This window comes from Lolium perenne, chromosome 4 (genome assembly GCF_019359855.2).
Source record: "Lolium perenne isolate Kyuss_39 chromosome 4, Kyuss_2.0, whole genome shotgun sequence".
Taxonomy (NCBI): Eukaryota; Viridiplantae; Streptophyta; class Magnoliopsida; order Poales; family Poaceae; genus Lolium; species Lolium perenne.
In genome coordinates, this window is record NC_067247.2 from 347,254,544 (window position 1) to 347,269,275 (window position 14,732).

Here is a 14,732-nt window from a genome sequence, read left to right on the forward strand (position 1 = left end):
CAAACGTATCTATAATTTCTTATGTTCCATGCTAGTTTTATGACAATACTCACACGTTTTATATACACTTTATATCATTTTGATGCATTTTCCAGCACTAACCTATTAACAAGATGCCGAAGCGCCAGTTCCTGTTTTCTGCTGTTTTTGGTTTCAGAAATCTTACACAGGAAATATTCTCGGAATTGGACGAAACAAAAGCCCACGGTCTTATTTTGCACGGAGCCTTCCAGAAGTCCGAAGAGGAGACGAAGAGGGGCCACGAGGCGGCCACCCCACGAGGCGGCGCGGTGGGCCCCCTGGCCGCGCCGGCCTATGGGGTGGGCCCCTCGGCCGCCTCCCGACTCTGCCCCTAGTACGGAGAGCCACGATACGAGAAAAGTTACTGTGACGCCGCCGCCAATCCCATCTCGGGGGATTCAGGAGATCGCCTCCGGCACCCTGCCGGAGAGGGGAATCATCACCGGAGGACTCTACATCATCATGCCCGCCTACGGATTGATGCGTGAGTAGTTCATCCTTGGACTATGGGTCCATAGTAGTAGGTAGATGGTTGTCTTCTCCTCTTGTGCTATCATGTTTAGATCTTGTGAGCTGCCTATCATGATCAAGATCATCTATTTGTAGTGCTACATGTTGTGTTTGTTGGGTCCGATGAATATTATCAAGTTGATTATTGATCTATCATATATGTGTTGTTTATGATCTTGCATGCTCTCCGTTGCTAGTAGAGGCTCTGGCCAAGTTGATACTTGTGACTCCAAGAGGGGGTATTTATGCTCGATAGTGGGTTCATGCCTCCATTGAATGCAGGACGATGTGAGAAAGTTCTAAGGTTATGGATGTCTTTGTTGCCACTAGGGATAAAACATCAATGCTTTGTCTAAGGATATTTGTGTTGATTACATTACACACAGTACTTAATGCAATTGTCTGTTGTTTGCAACTTAATACTGGAAGGGGTGCAGATGCTAACCCGAAGGTGGACTTTTTAGGCATAGATGCATGCTGGATAGCGGTCTATGTTCTTTGTCGTAATGCCCTAAGTAAATCTCATATTAGTCATCATGATATGTATGTGCATTGTTATGCCCTCTCTATTTGTCAATTGCCCAACTGTAATTTGTTCACCCAACATGCTATTTATCTTATTGGAGAGACACCACTAGTGAACTGTGGACCCTGGTCCATTCTTTTACATCTGAAATACAATCTACTGCAATCTCTGTTCTCAGTTGTTCTTCGCAAACAAACATCATTCTCCACACCATACGTTTAATCCTTTGTTTACAGCAAGCCGGTGAGATTGACAACCTCACTGTTAAGTTGGGGCAAAGTATTTTGATTGTGTTGTGCAGGTTCCACGTTGGCGCCGGAATCTCTGGTGTTGCGCCGCACTACACTCCTTCACCAACAACCTTCACGTGGCCTTCATCTCCTACTGGTTCGATAACCTTGGTTTCTTTCTGAGGGAAAACTTACTGTTGTGCGCATCACACCTTCCTCTTGGGGTTCCCAACGAACGTGTGCATCACGCGCCATCAATGCTCTAAGGGTATCTTGGCCTTTTTTACCTGAACGGATCGAGGCTGTCTGAACATGTTCGTGGACAGGACCATGGACCAACGACGCGACTCAAACATATTGAGCATGGCGAATCTGTCCACGATGACACATTTGTATCATAAATTTAGGATGGGAATGCGGTAGCGCGGACCTCACGTGGGTCCTCATCTTGACCTCCTCGGGCCTTCCTGCCAGTGGCACATAAGCAAGTCCCTCTCCCGCCACTCGTATAGGATTTTAGCCGGCTCAGCTGCGGCAACCGTAGCATGCGATGGAGGAAGCATTTGCGGCTCCCATCACCATAGCCACCCCCCAGGCGCAAGGCAGGACCAAGGCCCCGGCCAAGCCGAAGAAGGATTTAACACCGCAGCGTGCAAATGAGACTAAGTATAAGAAGCACGTTGGTCAGCGCAAACGCCGCGAAGGCAAGAGTTGTCGAACCAGCAACCACTAACGCAGCAAGGAAAAGGCCTGGCTCATCCCGACCCTTAAGACCAAGAGCAACACCGACGTCATCACCTCTTAGGACGCCTCCCAACCCGTTGTTGTGATCAAGCAGGACCTGCTCACCGTCGCCATGGGCCAAGTCCAAGGTGGCGGTGACGCCTCTTCGACAACCTCTTTCTCATCCACATGCGCACAACCGCCTCTTGAACCCTGGACGCCGTCGACAACGACGGAGGCTTTGTGCACTATCCAGCATTAGCCCACTCCCTCCCGGCTCGATGGCTCATCATCGTTGACGCTGGAGACCTCGCCATGCCAGGCGGCTCGACAGTGCCTACGGCCTACCATCAACCTCAAGCACACTCTTGTGGCCGATGACTCAGGGGCAGGGACTGGCAACATGATACGGGAGATTATGTTGGCGTACATGTATGAGCCCCGCAACTTGCTTGACAAAATGACATGCCCTACATCTGGCAACATAGTATGGTTGAAACAGCCATTTCATCCGTCCATTTGCATGTGAAACCAGCGTGTGAAGTCCAATTATGCGTAGGACTACTATATTGAAAACAGTTGTGCCTTCATGCACAACATGACCAATTGGACGACTATATCAGGCGCGGACCTTGGGCCGATTCTTTGGGGGGGGGGGGGAGGGCTGGGGGCGAAATAGGCTTGCTTTGATCATTATATGGCCACATACTGGAATATCCTTTGGTATTTTTTGCTGGGCTGGGGGGGGGGGGGGGGGGCGACGGCCCATTTCGCCCCCAAGAAGGTCCCCCAGTGCACTATATGGACGATGATCTAGGGACCAAGCAAGAAATTCAACAAGAGGGGTTCACTATTGATGGAAGCCATTGTTTGAGCAAGATGGTGACCCTATGGACGATGCCACATATATGGAAGATGATGGCGATGATATGGATGATGCCTAGCAACAAAAAAAGAGAGCCAAAGAACCAAGGATTCATGGTCAAGCAAGACAAGTACCTTTTAGCCAAGATTCAGTATGCGACGCTAGGAAAAAACGAGGGACGTATTGGTTTAGGGTTCTTTTCGTGAGCGTTGGAAGTTCTCTCCCTACAATATTTATAGTGATCGAAGCCAAGTATCAATTCAAAATGGATGGACATTCATCCAAGTGGAGTGTAACAATTTTTGCGGTGCAAACAAGCATGTGCTACGGCGGCCGTGAGCGGCATCTATGTCGAAGACATGGTAAAACCTCGGCCATTTTAAATATGGCAATATACATTGTGTACATGAGTGTATCTAATGGATTGCATATGCGTGAACTATATAATTCCATAATTAATGACAATTTATTAGCTATTAAATTTAGTTATTAGTGTTAACTTTTTTCATGTGTTGGACAATTAGGTAAAATGGAGACAACACTTGCTAGCGTGGACCAAATGAATCTAGCCGCTGGGTTTGCCCTCGCCACCAACATACCACCCGGAAAATCTATCCGTGGACGATCTAAAAAGACCAAAGCAAATACATTTCATGTTCAAAATAATTCGGGGCGGAGATCAGTAAAAGTCTACAAATAAAAGAAATCAATAATGGTCGCGCTGACGAACATGTCAGCTGCCAATCAGAATCCCAGTCCTGGCCACCGCCCCCTGTTCCTCCACCCCTCCAACATTCGCTAGTCGCCACGCACGCACTGCCCACAACGCAGTCGCACATCCCTATCTTGTTCATACGTTACACTTTTCCTTCAAAACCTTCCTCCTTTTCTCCCTCTCCGACGACGCGGCAAGTCTGCCCGGCCGACAGCCGTTCACACCCCTGCCCGGAGATGGATCGCGGCCAGATCGCGCTGCTCCTCCTTCCGCTTCTGCTCTTATCGGCCGCGCAGCCATCTCTGGCTCAACAGAGCAACAACGGCACGAGCAGCCACCGCTCCAGAACCGCCGGCGGGTTCACGCCGACCACCGCCATCATACTCGTCGTCCTCATCGCCGCGCTGTGCCTCCTCACCGTCTTCTCCCTCTACATCAACCGCTGCGCCCGCGCACACCCTCTCCCGCGCCGACCGTCCCGCCGCGCCGCACCTGACCAGTCCGTCGGTGACATCGCCGCCGCCGCCGGCGTCCGCGCCGACCAGTGCCGCCCGAACGGCCTCGACCGGGAGGTCGTGGAGGCCTTCCCCACGGCCGTCTACGGCGACGTGAAGGCCCGCATGGCGACGACCAAGTCGGGCCCGCTGGAGTGCGCCGTCTGCCTCGCCGAGTTCGCGGACGCCGACGAGCTCCGCGTCCTCCCGGCGTGCTGCCACGTCTTCCACCCGGACTGCATCGACCCGTGGCTCGCCGGCGCCGTCACCTGCCCGCTATGCCGCGCCGATCTCACCGAGCCCGCCGCCGCCGGGAGCGCCGACCTGACGCTGACGGGGCGGCAGGAGATGGCCGTGCAGGAGGAGGAGCCACAGGAGGCCGACGAGGAGTCCTCGGTGGTTTCTTTCACCGCTGAATCTCTCAGCAGCTTCAGCACGGTATGGAGGCACGAGTTCACGGGCGCCGAGTACAACCACTACCGGAGGACGCAGTCGGCCATGGACGCGCCCGACCGGCACACTCTCAGGCTGCCGGAGCACGTCATGAAGGAGCTCGCCGCCGTCCGGAGGCACAGGCGGGCAGCCAGCCTCGCCGCGGAGTACCCGGACACCGTGGATCAGAGGACGCCGGGGTGGCTGACGTCCTTCTTGCGGTCCATGTCATGGCAGCGACAGCGTCGGGCGGACTCCGATGCCGGGGAGGAACAAAGCGGCGGCGGCGGCAACAAACGGATTTATCCGGTGACCGGAGCGCCGAGCGGATCGGGATCCGGTGGGGACGAGAAGAAAGACAGCTCCGACGTTGACGCGTTAAACCGGGTTTGACCTCTTCGTTCTTGCGTGTAATCTTCGTCTGAGTTCCTTATGCACTGTGCATCGGTATAAAATATGGCGCAAACATTTTACCTGCAAAATAGGAAAATTTAGACCTGAACACATTGTTGTACCCCGCAAACCCTTGCTTGCGATCGCCATGGATTTGTGCACATGGAGCAGATTGTTTTGGGATATGAATTACAGGGTCTCGAATTAATTCTGCCAGTTTGTTATGCGCTCATAAATTTATCATCTTTGTAGAGCCATGGGAAAATGCCCCCATGTCGCCTCCAAGGAACCATTCCCCTAGCAAAACCCTAGCCACAGCTGTCGCAACTAGAGGATGCATGGAAGAGTGAAAATGAGGCGTCGGGAAGTGAGATGGTAGAGTCAACGTAGGAGGGGTAGATAAAGGGCGAGGAACGCAGTACGTGAGGGGGAGCCAGCATCACCAATGATGCGTGAGAAAGCTGCACTAACGACGTGTGGGAATTTGCAGGGCCCGCATGTGAAATCGATGTGACGGGTGGGTGACAACATTAAATTTAGCCTGACTAGCCCATGTGGACCATTGAAAGTTTAAAACCCACTGCTGACGGGTAGGCAGACGTTCACGTGAACTTACCCTGAAGCCGGTGGCGGACCCAGCTCAAAATTCTAGTGAGGGCTTAGTGAGTGGGGGAGGGGGACTTATTCCTTGGCTAAGTGGGGGTCCAATTAGTAAAATAGTAAGCTTCAACACTGTAAAACAAAAAAATTACTTGAAGCCTAGGCTCCCACTGGGCCCAACATGGGTCCCCCCCTGAAGCCATAGGGGCATGTCCCGGCACTCCCTAGGTTCGGGGTTGATAAGCGGTGCCAAACATATTTTACGCTTCCCCGAACCGATGCCCCCTCCCCTCCCTCCCCCCCCCCCCCCCCCCCCCCCCAACAGTTAGCCGATTTACCTCGTTTCATAATGGCAAGCAATTCATTACTTCTCATGGCAAACTTTTATTATTATTTGCCAATGGTGAACGTCCTTCCTTGGATAATATTCCATTCGCCATTTCACGCAGCAAGTGTGCCAACTTATTTCGCCATTGGTCGAAGGCAGACTTCCCAGTCCCAAGCGATACTTTCAATGGAACAAATGACTAGTGTCTAACAACAAGGATGAGAGCATCAAAACCCGATACCTTCATGATTTTGACACCATGGCCATACTGATTCGTTGGAGGATCTGGAAAGAGAGGAACGTCAGGATTTTCCATCAAGAATACAACACAGTAGATCGAGTGTTTGAGATGATCATCGAGGAAATCCAAACCTGGAGGGTTGCAGGGTGCATTATAGCTCATTAACTGAGTCCGGGATGCGCTAGTTTCTTCGAAGATGCGCTACGAGGGTGCATCATAGTTCATTAAGTGGGTCCTCGTTCCTCCTCCGTTTTGTAGTTAGGGCTTGTCTGTTATGGTGCGTCGTTGGGGTGTGGGAGCGGTGCCCGGCAATAAATCTGCCTCAACTCCACTCCCACACCGCGACGACCTTCACGGCGGCGTATCGGAGTTGTTGGCAACGTGTGCTTGTCGATCTTTCAGGTGGACATCTTGGTCTTCTCGCCGTTCTTCAGATCTGGCGAGATTTGTTTCTCGACGTGTCACTGTCGTTTGTCGTTCTCCATGACGGCGTTGGGGGCCGGGGCGAGGTGGTTCTTCTGGAGCGAAGATGTTGGTCCGAAGGTGGTGGATATGCCGTTCTTCTCCGACTTCGTCGATGGGAGGTGGCGTATCTTGGTCCAAGACAGCACGGGGACGTCCGCTGGTCGACTTGCCACAATGACATGTGCCTCGCTGCTTGCAGCAAGCCTGTTCATCGACTCACAAAGCCTAGTTGGCGATGGTGCTTTTTTTGGATCTTGCAACGGTGGAGGCTCGGCGTCTCTTCTTGCGTTCGTCTCGGCGGTGTTGGAATTGGATGGCGGCCGCTGACTACGGTGGTTGCAGGAAACGCTAGGGATTGTTTTGTATTTCTCGATCTATTAGGATTTTATCTGCAAATTCAGGATAATCATTTTATTCCGGTTTGTCTTTTAGTTTCCACATGTGTTATTTCATGTAACTTAGTTTTCGGTTAAGGAAATATGTTGTTGCTCTCAAAAAAAAAGTGGGTCCTAGGCTCTTTGTGTCGAGACTGTTTTCTCATTTTTTTTTGGCTGCCTGCTTTCTGCGGGCTAATCTCAAACCCACGTAGACTTTTTTTTTGTACTACTTGTACAACTTCCTCTTTTCTTCTTAGTAAAATTCAGCCACCGGCCCTTCGAAAAAGAAAGATAATATTCCATTCGAAATGCCAGAGGTCATCTCATTTAACGTGCTCCCGTTATTTGTTCTTTTCCAAAGGTCAACTCATGTTAGACGCTATCCATCGGAAATCGGAATGATGTATAGGATGGCAGCGGTAGCTTGCAGCTACCGAATTCTGTTGCTAGATATTTCGGTTCGCTCCATTCAAATTGAAGTCCAAACATTTTTCCTTTCTTCGAAACACGAGCAAACACAACATCCAGAAAGAAGAGAAAGAATCGCCTTCAGTCCAATTAGTCGTACAAATAGATACGAGCAATAAGTAAACGTCTAAAGACATACGAAGATCAAAATCGGTGTACAAATTACTTGCACACAAACAAACAAACAAAGCCACCGCCATCACCACCGCGTGCGAGCCTAACCGCTTGAAGCCACTCTCCCATGCATCCGTGTCTGAAGAGCGAGCATCATATCCCTCTTGCCCTTCGATCCGAATGGCAAAATCCAGAGAGAAACCATCCCTCCGGCCTCACGTATGCTTTACCAGATGCCCCGGCCGATATTTGCTTTTTTCCATCAGCGCACCTCCGACCACTTGTCCATGCGCGTGCTTGCGACCAAGGCCTGCCAATGGCGCAAGAAAAAACATATCAGCGCTAGTTCGTACTAACACCCAATCGTGATGCAAATATTCGCAAAAAACTGGATGGGCTCGCTCACCTCCTTCTCCCAGTCGCACCGTATGGTTATGATGGCCAGAATCAGGGTCTGGACAGCGGTTCCGCCGATCATGCCTGCCCAGATCCCCTGCAAAAAAAGAAACAAACAGTTAGCGCAGCAACAAAAAGAGACTTGACGACAGTTCAAGACGCCAAGGTTGAAGATAGATGTAGGCCGGGTCTAAAAAAAAAAGAGATGTAGGCAGCTCGTACCAGGACGCCAAGGTTGAAGAACCAGCCGAGTAGGATGCCCAAGGGGAGGCCGATGATGTAGTAGCTGCCGATGTTGACGTAGGCCACCATGGACTGCCACCCAGACCCAACAGCCACACCTGCATTTCACAAAGTACATCAGTTTTAGTAATTTAGAAAGCCCATACGTCAGAAAACACTGTGCTACCGGGCCTAGATAGCAAAAGCAATCTAGCTGGGCTTTCGTACCTGAGAGCACGGGCTGGATGCTGTTGAGGAGGATGGTGAAGGCGAGCAGGATGGCGAGGTTGTTGACGGCGTCCAGCACGACGGCGCTGGAGGTGAAGATAAGCGCGAACTTGTCGTGGAGGCCCATGACCAGCACCCAGAAGAATAGCCCGATCACCAGCGAGGTCAGCGTCGCCACGATCGTCGCGAACCTCGCGCCCTTCCCGTTCCCGGCGCCCAGCTCGTTCGCCACCCGAACTCTGCAAATTCACGGCCGATATATGCTAAGATTAGTATCCTGCAATCTGCGTCAAACTGCCCAGGAGATCAAGACCAACAAGAAAGTAGTGCGTGCGTACCCAGTGCCCGCGAAGAACGCCAATGGAATCATCATCTCCCATCCGTTAATCGTCATGCTGTCCACGCCCAAGAAAGAAAAAAAGAAAACATTTGCATCGTCAGAATGACCTTCGATCAAATTAACAACATTCCTCTGGTAATTACAATTAGCTAGTTATCTTCATGGATGAAAAGTAGATCACCGCTTACCAGATGGAGAGCGCATCCACCGCGATAGCCGCGTTCTTCAGGTTCCCGGTCAGAAGGACGAGTATTCTGTAGTACCAGTTCTCGAGGCTGGTACACACAAAAAAAAAACTTGGTGTCAGTGGATATAGAGATGAAACATTGGAACGTTAATTTATCGACCGTCGTCATCTGGAAATTATGCTTATCTATGCGCATTGGGTCTGACGCCCGATTGCCGGGAATCAATCAGCAAAAACACAGGCGCATCGCAGATGTTAGTCAGGTTTACATATGGCCCATGCAGTCGGATGTCCTAGGCGGCTAGGCGCACTCTATAATTAACTAAGACGTGCAATGGTAAAATGGAGCACACGCAGAGTATCACGAATTACCATAGCATGACCCCTGACGCGGTGGAGAGCTTGACGAAGTCCCAGATGTCGGCCAGCGCCTCGAAGGAGAAGCCGTGCCACGTCTCGGGGCAGCCGCCGCAGGCAACGTAGGCGAAGAGCATGGCGCCGGTGGCCCACCATGAGAAGTTGAGCGTGAGGGCGATGCCGACGAGCCCGTACCCGAGCTTTGTGATGAAGAGCCAGCTGACGAAGAGGTGCACGCACAGCGCGATCCCGGAGACGGCGGCGTTGATGAAGTTCTTCATCTGGCACTGCAGGAACCGCTGCAGCGGGAACATGAAGGCGAAGGAGAAGTGCAGCGGAATGAACCACACCGAGACCTTCCCCGCCATGGCCGACAGCTCCGGGGACTGCCCCGTCAGCAGGAGCACGTCCTCCGCGTAGAGGTACATGGGGAGGAGGAGGACGGCACACCCGAACAGCACGATCCACGAACGCTGCATGTACACGCCCATCATGTGGTACTTCTTCGCGCCGAACGCCTGACCGCACAGCGTCTCCAGCGCGCTCGCCATGCCAAGCTGCAACACCAGCAGTTAATCCACAGTTAGATACAAGCAGTGTCAATATTTGGTTTGGCGATGATAAGATACTGATAGCGATAGTAATCAATCTCGTCTGTATTTTCAGACGTGGAGATGACCAGGGCCATGTACTTCCTCAGTGTCGACAGTAAATCATCATGTATTCAGGTTCACCTCGTAGTTAAAGAAAGGTGATTTCATTTTTACCTGTCGAATATATGCACGTGCAGGGATATATGCACCTCGTAGAGTAGTAGTTCAGGAATATATGCACCTCGTAGAGTCGTAGTTCAGGTATATATAATGCGACTGCTACTACATCCACAGGCCGGCAGTCTAATGGAAACGTCTCGTTGATTACTGTCCGCACACCAGATGAATCAAACTCGACAAAAGGCGGTGGAATTGATTCCATCCGGAGCACCACAAGACGGAAAGAAAAGGCTAGCTAGCAGTGCAGAGCAACTTTCAGATTAACATAGCTGATCCTTCTGGACTTCTGGTATGGTGCCTTCTCAGTTGCCACATTAGATTACCATGATGGAAGAAGAAAGTTGTGTAAGCAGATATGCTTTCTGCATATGCATGCCAATCAATTTCTTACACTATAAAGAGAATGCACTAGAAGTGTATGGTCGGCAACCAGAGCACTGGATGGTTATCATAGTAAATCTGATCCAACCATACATATATTTCTCCACGAAGACAATCGATCACCCTGGTCCCTATATTGGTGATATGCTGATTTGGAGACCTGATCCCTCCCGGTACCTTTCAGATTAATATAGCTGATCCTTCTGGAATTCTGATCTGGTGCCTTCTGACATCGATCGACGATGGAAGGAGAAAGTTGTGTAAGCAGATGTGCTTTCTGCGTATACAACTATCTCCTTCAGTTGGGACAGGCATTTCCTCAAGTGTGTGGACTGTAGACACAGCACAGTCATGATATGCATGCCAGTAATTTCTTACACTGTAAACAGGATGCACTAGAAGTGTAGTAGTTCCCAACCGGGACCCCGGAGGGAAACATAAATCGCATCCAACCTTCCATATATTTATCCACGAAGAGAATCAATCACCCTGGTTCATATATTGGAGAAGTGCTGATTGCCTGATTGGGAGACATGATCCTTCTGGTGCCTTCTCACATAGTAGTAGAGTACCACGTTGGATCGAGGAAGGGGAAGGTTGTGTAAGCAGAATTGGTTTCTGCATATAGTTGATAGGGACATTCAGTGCCATGATGCACACAGTCCATTTTTTTTGACATTACAATCAGAGTACACCCTATAAGTGGAAACTAAGCGGAATTCCGCATAGCCAGAAGGGAAATCATAGACTGCAGCCCGTGAATACCGGTAAAGTGCCTCTTCATCAGGCTAAAAATGTATAAACTTCTCCCCAAAAGTAAGACCTATTTTGTTTTGTCAACAGTAACAACAAGTGGGCAGCTGAAACTCCGGTAGCCCGGAGAGGGAATATGGTAACTAACCATAATTTAACCTTAGACCTCTCACAGTGGGTTAGATTATGGTATAGTATCATAATATGTGATAGTACCTTTTAAGTTAGACCGGAGAAGGGGCACCATTCGGCTTCTAATATTTCTCTACTAGAGTCCAGGTGGGGTACTAAATCTCAAAGAAATTTTAATGAAATTTATGTAATTGTGGTGGGTTCTGAAATATTTTTTCCTCGTTTTCCTGCACTAGATTTAAATCGAGTTCAAATGAAATTTCAATTTGGAAACACATTTGTTATGAAAAAATATAGACGGTGTAAATTTCAAAGTTTTGATATATTGGTGGGGTTCGAAATATTTTCGGAATTGCAATTTTCAACCTTGTCCCAATCACCACATATTAGACGAGTATCTTCACTACAATTTTCTTAAAGTTATTGTAAACATTATCCTATAACAAGTAGTAGTAAAATATATCATTGCAAATTCTGAGCGAAATGTTATTGTTACGTATATACAAAAAAAACTAGGCCACATTGTTTTTCTGTGATGGGGATTTTTTTTCCAAAGTTAAGAGAGCATTATCTTTTTTGTCTACTCATAAAAATGTACCCATTAACTCGAGACCACAAATATGGCAAAGATAACGGTCAGTATGGCAGGAACCAAGCTACTCCCAAGTTTGGCAATCTTGAACATGGCAATTATTCCGAAACTTCAACCCAGCCAAACGAGGCAAATCAAACATCCTTGGGGCTCCAGTTCAAAAACAAACAAACAAAAAAATACTTGGGGCCCAAAATCAAGCACTTTTTTGTTTTTGTTTTTTAATTTCATGTATACTTCATCATATCGTCAAGGTAGCACTTTTAATCAAGAAAAGATCCCTGGGAGGATAGAATACAAAAGAGGGACCCGCGCCAGGGTAATAAAAGTTATATTTTCGAAAACAAATAATAAAGTATATATGGTTGCACTTTCTATTGAAAACTATGACCATCTGTTTTATGTATAAAAAAATTGGATGCAGCTTGCATATTTTTTTTGAAGTCACATTCCTTTTAATAACGACCTTTTGAGGTGATGAAACCAAAATCACCACTAAAACACTCCAAATATAAGAAACGGGCAGCCTATAGGAAAAGATGCCGATGCACCTGGGCAGCTTGTATTGGAGTCGACGCGGTAGGCTCTTGATCACTCGTCCCCCGGTTTAGAGCTATCCAGAACTTGCGAGTATGGCCAGCCGCAACATTCCAAAAGCAGCCAAATTATTTTCGTGTGATGGGTATCCGTTTCCGTCCCGACGAAAGTTAGCGGCTGGTAAAAATCAACCGAGCTTTCTAGACAATAAATCTGACAATGCATGTAATCAATATAACACTGATGTGAGCCAGCACTCCAAAGTTTGACAATCTTGAACTTTTTGTCTTTCAAAACAAGGCAAACGCAATCTTGAACATTTGGGGGGCGTTCTGCCGTACGCTGTGCTCGACGGGGTCGAGTGGGGGCTGGCTCAGCTCAGCTCAACAGAGCAACGTGAACTAGGCAAGTGATCGAACGGCAGCCAGCTCAGGCCAAGCTAATTCTTGTGGGTCGCAAATTATAGGCAGCTGTTTTGGGGGGCATGTTTCGCTGGAAACATTTGAGGTTCCGTACGTACGTGGATTTGCTGCGGTGGAGCAACGGGAATACTAACCATATCGGGAAGACCGTCCGTCCGGCCGTAACGGAACGGAACGACGAGACGAACGAACCAACGAAGGACGGATGGAAGTTAAGCAGGGGATGAAAACGTGGGGATCGGACGTACCATGAGGCCGAAGTTGAAGCCGACGACGACGGTGTTTGCGATGGAGATGGCGGCCAGCTCGAGGTCGCCGATGTGTCCCGCGAAGGCCTGCGTGATGACGTTCATGCTGAAGGTGACGACGCGGCTGAAGATGGCCGGCGCCACGATCGCCCACAGCTTCTTCGACTCCGCCCACACCCTCCGCCCGAACTTGCTGTTATCAGACTCGTCATCCTCCTCTCCGGCGGCGGCGGCGGCGGCGGACAGCACCTGCCAGTCCGCCTTCTTCGCGTCGCCGTTGAGGAGGCCCGCGCGGCGCTCCTCGTCGTCGGCCCCTCGCCGTGATGCAGCATCCCGGTCGGCCATGGCGGAGCAAGGACCGATGGAAGCCTCTGTCTCTCTTCTTGTTGTTGTTGGGCCCTGGGTGTTGGAGGTTTCTGATGAGTTGTGTTGCCGATTTGGTTTGGGAGAAGGGAGGAGGTGGGCGACCGCCTTTAATAGCAGCGGAGGAGGTAGTTTGGCACGTGGCTATTGCGTGGTTGTTTTGGCCAGTCCAAACGGGGACGGAAAAAATATACTCGAGCTTTAGTTTTGACGGCATGATGATGAGTGCGTGAACGGCCCGCGGTCGGAACCCGGCCATGATTGTGCTCGGCCCACTGCTCGATCTGGCACTCGGTTACGGCGGCGGGACCCGGTTGCAGGCACAATACTCACTCGCTAACCTCGGTCGTCATCATCAGTCAATCCCGTGTTCCGGGAGACGCCGAAATCGGGCGGCGCCACACTCGCCTCTCTGCTTCGTCTACTCTCTGGGAATTCCTTCTTGATGCAATTCCACACTCGACCAAACCAGCACCATATGTTTCTGTTGTACCACTCTGAGCGATATAATACCCGTGGAACTGTGTTTCATTGGTGTTATATCAGACTTGCATACTACACCATGCAGTGGTATGCCGGGTCACCACAGTTGGTATCAGAGCAAATGCTTTGACCTTAGGATTAAAACCCTTTAAAGGAGACCTATAGGATTGGTAGTGTCTATAGGAAGTTGTCTTAGTAAACCAAATCTTTTTATGACTTGAGATGGATATTCACTTGAGAATAATCCTGACACACTTGAGTCAACATTTCCTACCATTTCCTAAGTAATGTTAGCTAGCTAATCTCAAATTATGTAGGATACTCTTAAGACCCTAAAATAATTATGAGTAGACCACAGTTGGTATACAATACATGGTAGTCCAAAGAGAGGATACAACCATAAGGAAGATATCCTATTGGAAGATGTGTACCAACATATGTGATGATTAAGTAAGAGTTATCCAGACTGGTAATAGGAATTATATCAATTAATGAAGTTAATTAAGATATCCTAATAGAAGGTATATGTTAAGACAAGTAATGAGTAAGTAAAATTTATCTAAACCTGTGAAACAACTGATAGTAAGTGATACAAACAAGTAATATGAAGTAGTATAGACCATGATGAGTCAATCATGGGAGATAAGGAAGAGAGATATGAATAAAAGATGATTACTTACATGGTAGAATTGTTAATCATATATGATTCACCTGAGAATCATTATGTGATGGAATAGAACATTATAAGTAATTTAGGAGAAGAACAATAAGAAGCCAGACAATAGTGCAAGAACTGTGTTCCAACAATATGGGAAG

At 49.1% G+C, this 14,732-nt stretch overlaps 2 protein-coding genes across 2 annotated transcripts; one reads left to right on the forward strand and one right to left on the reverse strand.

Annotated features, from left to right (window-relative positions):
• The first annotated feature begins 3,743 nt into the window (after positions 1-3,743).
• LOC127297030 (E3 ubiquitin-protein ligase Os03g0188200) lies at positions 3,744-5,125 on the forward strand. The gene has a single exon (XM_051327283.1). It carries the CDS (start codon positions 3,827-3,829, stop codon positions 4,907-4,909), a length of 1,083 nt encoding a protein of 360 aa, XP_051183243.1. The 5' UTR covers positions 3,744-3,826; the 3' UTR covers positions 4,910-5,125.
• Positions 5,126-7,394: 2,269 nt separating this feature from the next.
• On the reverse strand, positions 7,395-13,502 carry LOC127297029 (protein DETOXIFICATION 27). The gene is made up of 8 exons (XM_051327282.2): positions 13,071-13,502; positions 9,248-9,789; positions 8,877-8,963; positions 8,687-8,743; positions 8,349-8,587; positions 8,121-8,239; positions 7,909-7,995; positions 7,395-7,812 (listed from the first exon to the last, which is right to left on the reverse strand). The coding sequence occupies exons 1-8, from the start codon at positions 13,413-13,415 to the stop codon at positions 7,765-7,767; spliced, it is 1,524 nt and encodes a 507-aa protein (XP_051183242.1). The 5' UTR covers positions 13,416-13,502; the 3' UTR covers positions 7,395-7,764.
• Between the last annotated feature and the right edge of the window lie 1,230 nt (positions 13,503-14,732).

Coding starts and splice junctions, on each gene's coding strand:
- LOC127297029 (XM_051327282.2), bottom strand. CDS start 13,415: ATGGCCGACCGGGATGCTGCATCACGGCGAGGGGCCGACGACGAGGAG. Junction 8,588..8,686: donor GCGTTCTTCGCGGGCACTGG/GTACGCACGCAC, acceptor GTGAATTTGCAG/AGTTCGGGTGGCGAACGAGC. Junction 8,240..8,348: donor CATCCAGCCCGTGCTCTCAG/GTACGAAAGCCC, acceptor TGTGAAATGCAG/GTGTGGCTGTTGGGTCTGGG.
- LOC127297030 (XM_051327283.1), top strand. CDS start 3,827: ATGGATCGCGGCCAGATCGCGCTGCTCCTCCTTCCGCTTCTGCTCTTA.